The sequence below is a fragment of the Mesoplodon densirostris genome, chromosome 18 (genome assembly GCF_025265405.1).
Source record: "Mesoplodon densirostris isolate mMesDen1 chromosome 18, mMesDen1 primary haplotype, whole genome shotgun sequence".
Classification (NCBI taxonomy): Eukaryota; Metazoa; Chordata; class Mammalia; order Artiodactyla; family Ziphiidae; genus Mesoplodon; species Mesoplodon densirostris.
The window spans coordinates 27777630-27783671 of NC_082678.1; the positions used below are offsets into that span (position 1 = coordinate 27777630).

At 63.6% G+C, this 6042-nt stretch overlaps 1 protein-coding gene across 1 annotated transcript; it reads right to left on the minus strand.

The window, feature by feature from the left end:
* Window positions 1-1881: 1881 nt before the first annotated feature.
* LOC132478948 (forkhead box protein J1-like) lies at window positions 1882-4834 on the minus strand. The gene is made up of 2 exons (XM_060082428.1): window positions 4337-4834; window positions 1882-2649 (listed from the first exon to the last, which is right to left on the minus strand). Exons 1-2 carry the CDS (start codon window positions 4832-4834, stop codon window positions 1882-1884), a joined length of 1266 nt encoding a protein of 421 aa, XP_059938411.1.
* Between the last annotated feature and the right edge of the window lie 1208 nt (window positions 4835-6042).

Genomic DNA, 6042 nt, shown 5'->3' on the forward strand with positions numbered 1-6042 from the left:
GCTTCAGGAGAAAGGGGCCCGTGGAGGCTGGGCAGGATTGTGTAGGACAGTGCCCGTTTGTGTGTGTGTGTGTGTGTGTGTGTGTGTGTGTGTGTGTGTCTGTGCGCACGTGCACGTGAGTGCTGGGGGAAGGGGCTGTGCACCACAAGGGCGTGCTGGCGGGGCCAGGTGCGGGCTCGGGGGAGAGATGGGCTCCCGGCAAAGCTGGGGTGAGGGGGTTGAAAGGTGCCTGCTGAGTGTCACATATTTGCTGTGCCTCAGTTTCCCCATCAGAACTCTGGTACGTTGATTCCGCACAGGCTGGAGCTGTAGGGTCTAGGCACCCTGTCTTCCGTCTGCCCTGATGGCCTCCCTCAGCCCCAACCTGCATTGGAGGGAAGGCCCTGGGCGGGGTGAATGAACCCCAGGGTGGCAAGTGGGGCCCCAGGGGCTGGGGCCCTCTGACCTCACACCCTGTCCCTTCAGGAAGGGACCAAGGGAGGGAGGAGCTGGAGACAGGCCCAGGCGAGGACCGCAGGTGAGTCTGGGCAGGCCCTCAACTTGGGCGAGGTGGGGAACGTGAGCCGAGCCCTGGGCAAGAACGGCCTTTGTGAGGGAGTCCCCAGGGCCAGGGAGGGGGCTGGGCCTCCTTTGCTGCCTGCTCCTCGGGGCTGTGGGTACAGTCTCCCCATTGCACATATAGAGGTGCCGAGGCCCTGGCTGCAGGGGACCCCCGAGGGCCGCCTCTCACCCCCTTTCTCTCTGGGCACCCAGAGATCATGAGGAGTGCATCAGGGGACACTCTGCAGGCCTTTGGTGCCCCCCATCTTCCTCCCAGCCATTCCCCCTTGGGCCGTGGCCTCCCCAAAACTGGCCCATGCTTTTCCCCAGAGAAAGTTGCAAGCAGGTCCATTTTGAGACTTTTTAAAACTTTATTTTTAAAAATGTTTTTATTGTAAATAACTTTCTATGAAAAAGGTTAAAATGCCCGACGGGTTAGGAGAGTGGATGTGGGATGCAGCCCAGGGCGTTTATGGTGGAGCAAGACACTCCCCTGCAGGAGTGCAAGCAAGGGCACGGGGCCATCCCCCCATTCCTGGTCCCAGTGGTTCTAGCAAGCACTGCGTCCCTCCCAGTTAAGCCTCAGCTATAGCTACACTCACTACATTAGTCTGTCTGTCCCCTTTCCCTCTGCAGCTTGGCTGCCCCAGCCCCTAACCCCCAGATCCCCATCTCCCCGCTGCTCTCAGCCTCAAGTTGGGCTCAAAGATTAGGGACACATACCCTCTGCCCCACCTCTAGGGATGAAGCCAGAAGATCCCAGAGGCCTTAGAAAATCTCCTGGTTCCACCCGGCACCCCGGCCTCCTTTCTGTCTCCTCTCTCTTCCCCCCTCCGCCTAGCTCCTCCTCACAGACTGCCGGGAGAGGCCTCTTGGGTGTTAATTTGCAGTCACCTAATCAGCATGTGTTGTACCTGGGAACTTGCTCTGGATAGAGACCTGGGGAGGAGAGCAGGAGAGAGAGAAGCTTCAGAAGCTAAGGTGTTCGGGGCGGGCCCCGTACTGATGTTTCCAGCATGGCCAGGGCCCCTCCAAGCCGCAGCTCTCATAGTGCAGGGCCCTTAGCGTGTCTCTGGGGCAGGGCGGAAGTGGATCCATGAAACACTGTGTGTATGGGGGGCTGGGGAGCGGAGGCAGCAATTTTGGTCCTGGGCCCCAATTCTCAGCCTGCTGGACTAGAATCTGAGGATGGCCTGGGCTGGGGGCCGTGTGGTCTGGTGGGGTGACCTGGCCCAGCCCCTGCCTGGGCGGTAGGGTGTCCATGGGCCTGCACTGGCGGGGAGGGGGGCAGTCTGGGCCCAGACTTCGGTGCTGTCTGGAGGTGGGGCAGGGCCTGGCTTCTTACAAGAAGGCGCCCAGGCTGGCCCAGTCATGCAGGTCAGAGGCCAGTGTGGCATCCCCGGCCTCAAAGAGGGGCTCGGGGGGCAGGGAGCTATGGGTGCACTCGTCCCAGGGGTGCTCCAGGAAGGATGTGGCCAGCAAGGTCTCATCGAAGTCCAGGCTGTCGGTAGCCTGCTCCACTGGAGGCCCCCAGGTAACAGGGCAGTCGATGTGGTGGCCATGGATGGTGAGGTCCACGTCCCCGTGGGAGGCAGGGCTCAGCGGCGGGATCAGCTCCGAGGTCTCCAGCGTGCCCAGCTCCCCGTCCAGCGTGCCAGCGTCCAAGATGGCCTCCCAGTCAAAGTTGCCCTTGAGGGGTTCCAGCTCACCCTGCTCCTCCGGGGTCAGCAGCAGGGGGCTGGAGGGCCGCGGGACCTTGGCCTCCTGCTTGGGCAGCGGCTGTTGACGCTTACGCCCCAGCCTGCCCTCGCCTGCACCCCAGCCCGCCTCCCCAGTGGCCTCCTCGAACTCCCGCAGCAGCTGCTGGGCCTCGGTGCTCACGGTCAGTGGCCCGGCCCATGGGGCGGCGCTGGGCTCTGGCGCGGCCTGGCGGGCAAAGGCCGGGTGGATGTGGACTGGGGGCAGCCGCCGCTTCTTCAAGGCCCCACTCAGCAGCCGCTCGGCGTACTGGGGGTCGATGCGCCAGAAGCCCCCCTTGCCTGGCTCGTCCTTCTCCCGGGGCATCTTGATGAAGCCCTTCTTCAGGGACAGGTTGTGGCGGATGGAGTTCTGGACACAGGGAGATAGGAGAGAAGGAAGACAGCTGGGAGAGTGGGTGGGGTCAGTGATGGGGGGCTCCTAGCGCCACTGCCAGTCCCACCACCACCTTCTCTCCGATGGGGGCAGGGGAGACAGAGGCGCTGCTCCGAGCGGGAGGCTCTGGGACACCAGCCACGGGGCACCAGGAGCTGGGAGTGCTGTCGGGGGCTTTTGTTCCCTTTTGCCAGGATACCTGCCTGCTCAGTCATCCGAGCCCTGAGCCGCAGGGTGGCTCTCAGTGCCAGCCTGTCCTGCCCTCCCTCCCTTACCCCGCTGCTTGCGGCCTCTGCTCAAAGGCCTTGGCTCCCCCAGGTCCTGGACGGCCATCTCCCTCTGCCTGGGCCTGGCTGGCCTTCTCTGTTTGTGAAATGAGTGAGTGGGTGTGAGGGGGTGTGTGTGGCGGGGGGGATGAAGTGTGGGAGGATCTGATGACTTTCCTTGTTTCTAGAGCCGGCTGCTGGCCTGGGCCCTCACCCACCATGTCCCCCTCCTCCCACCCCAGGCTCTGAGGCCTCAGTTGATTATTACCCAGCCAAGAGCATAGCGCTCATTCCTGGGGCCTCTCAGGCTTGGGGTGGGGTGTGGGGTGGTGGAGGGTCTCTGCTTTCTCACCAAGGTTACAAATGGTACCTGCCCCAGGGTCAGGGCCCAAGCAAACGTGGAATAGCTGTGATCACAGGAACTCTGATCCTGTGACCTGTGCCACAGGGAAGGATCTGTGCATCCTCAGGGTCTCTGTCCCCAAGTAGCCCCTGATCCTGATGGTCGAAGAGGCTCAGGGCAGTGTGTGCCCAGCCTGAATCACCATCCTGCCTTGTTCACGCCTGGGTGCACAGTCCAAACCACGCTGGGGCACAGGGGTCTGGGGCCTGGTGGGTGGGGCCGGCAGGTGAGTAGTGCCCCCTGGCAAGACTGGGAGATTTACATGGTGGTCTGGGCCCCTTGGCTGCTCTGTGCCAGGTTCCGGAGACTTGGAACATGAAGCCAGTGTGGGAGGAAAGAGCCCCTGTGGAAAGCACGTGGCTGAGGTAATTGTCCCCCCAGGGAGGTTGATGAGAAGAGGGGGAGGAGTGTAGGCAGGAAACTAGGGAGGGCTTGGGGTGGGGGCTGGCACGGCAGCTTTCGGAAGGCCCCGGAGCCCTTCCACTGGGACACAGATGGCCTTCACACCCTGCAGCACGCCCCTCTCCCCTCCCAGAGCCCCTCCAGCCAACTGAAAGCAGGCGGGATGCAGAGCCTGGCAGGAACGATGCTCTGCCTCCAGTCAGGCCCTGACAAACTGACCTTGAGGAGGGTAGTGTCGAGGAATTCCAGGACTTGGGACAAAAATGTGTCCCTCAGTCCATCAACCTACCCTGGGGGGCTGTGTCCACGCATAGTTCAGCCCTGGTCTTTGGGCTGAGCCTGCCGGATGAGTGACAAGTTCTTTCCACTTGAACCTCTAGGTCGGCACCCCTACAGCCCTCTGAACATCCTCCCTCCTCGGTCTCTGAAGTCAAAGGGGCAGCAGTCCAAGCACTGGGCTCCCTTGAGGTCCTTCCTGGACGGCCTTCCTCTCTCGGGGCCCTGGCCGTACCGCGCCTACTTGGCCTGCGGATCTGGGATGTGAGTCCAGTCCGCGCGGGCATGGGGAGGGAGGGAGGGAGTGCCTCCCTACCTGCCAGGTGGGATCAGCGTGGCGGAAGTAACAGAAACTGTCCGTGATCCACTTGTAGATGGCCGACAGGGTGATCTTGGTGGCCTTGCTGGCCTGCATGGCCATGCAGATGAGCGTGGCATACGAGTAGGGCGGCTTCACGTGCGGGTTGGTGGCGTAGTCCACGTCGTCGGGAGGCGAGGCCTGCAGCCCCGAGGGGGCGCTCCGCGGCGTGCACAAGGACGTGGGCTTGCCGGGTGTGTGCGGCTGCCCCAGGCAGGCGGGGTCCGCCGCCAGGGGAGACCCCGGCTCGGCCGAGCCTGACAGCTCGTGGTAGCCGTGGGGGTCGGTGTCCGCCGAAGGCAGGGCGGGGACCTCGGCGTTGAGAAAGGAGAAGTCCTGCAGCCACTGCAGGCTGGTCAGGCTGTCATTCAGGGCGTTGGACTCCTCCAGGCCGCCTTCCGGTCCGGCCTCCTCCGCTGCCCCTGCTCCCGAGACGCGTAGCCAGCTCTCCGCCATATCTGCGGGGACTCTCCGAGGGGGCTGTCAACATCCACGAGCCGAGCCGAGGGTGGCCGCCGAGCTCTCCGGCCCGCTGACTCCCGCGGCTTCAGTTACGCAGCCTCCCGGAAGCGGGCTTCCATCCCGCGATCCGGGGGTAGCCTCCTCCAAACGGAGTGTGGTGCCTGCGGGGACCAGAGCGGGAACTGAGCCCTCTTTCCCCACCCACGAGGGGAGAGTGTGGGCGAGGGGGGAGGCTCTTACTAAAATCCTTCCTGCAGCTGGGGAGGATCTTTTACTGCCGAGGTCTGGGAAACAGAAGGTGTGCCCGGGGGTCCGACCCACAGGGGGTTCGCCTCGCTCTTTTCCTCTTGGATCTTTTAGAGGAGACTTAATTAGCCAAACGAGGGAAGAGTGTAGGGGCATGCGAGGCCACCCCTTTCTCCCTCAAAGCGGGGAATTAACCCCCCTCTCTCCGTCCACAACCAATGGAAATGGGGCGAGAGAGTCCAGGAGGGCAGTACGACGGGTCGGGGGGCGGGGGAGGTCGTCTGATCTTTGAAAAGGGATATTAGGATGGGGATCAAGGGGAAGGAAGGAAACAATACAGAGAGTTATAAGGGGGTGGGAAGTGAGTGTCCCCCAAACGCCTCTGATGTCAGTCCCCGGGCCCACCACTTCCGTCGGGGACGGATGGGAGAGCAGGCTGGTACTGACGCCCTCCCTTCCCACAGCCTGCAGCCCTCCCCGTCCCTTACCTGGCTCAGAGCGCAGCCCGGGCCAAAGGAAGGTTCTCAAAGAAATTCCTCCCACCGCCCACCCTCACCGCGGCTCTCTGCTCCCAGCTCGAGGGCCCAGCCAGCAATCCTCGTCGCCACTCACGCCCGACGGCGCCTCTCTGAAAGCCAGCGGCCGGGGACCGGCACTCAGTAGCCGCTCGCAAGGCGTCTCCTGCTGCCGTGGCGACGCCCCGCCCATATAAACAGCTTCCGCTTCTGCCATTGGCCAGGGCATCTCCAAAGAGACCGCGCGCTCTTAACCGCTCTCTCACGCGGTAACTCTCTTCCAGCTCCCTCCTGCCGCCCTCTCCCGCGCGCGACCCAGCCCCCTACCCGCCACCGCGTCCCGGCTCCGCGCATTCCCGCCCGAGGGCCCCGCGCAGGGCTCGGAGAGGCGCGCGGCTTGGCGCTCCCGCAGAGGCCCCGGGGCCCTCGGCGAGCAGTTCG

Excerpts from the sequence above, each read along its gene's own strand:
- LOC132478948 (XM_060082428.1), bottom strand. The coding sequence starts at position 4,834 with ATGGCGGAGAGCTGGCTACGCGTCTCGGGAGCAGGGGCAGCGGAGGAG. Across the intron at positions 2,650-4,336 it reads ACGCTGATCCCACCTGGCAG|AACTCCATCCGCCACAACCT; the intron begins GTAGGGAGGCAC and ends CCCTGTGTCCAG.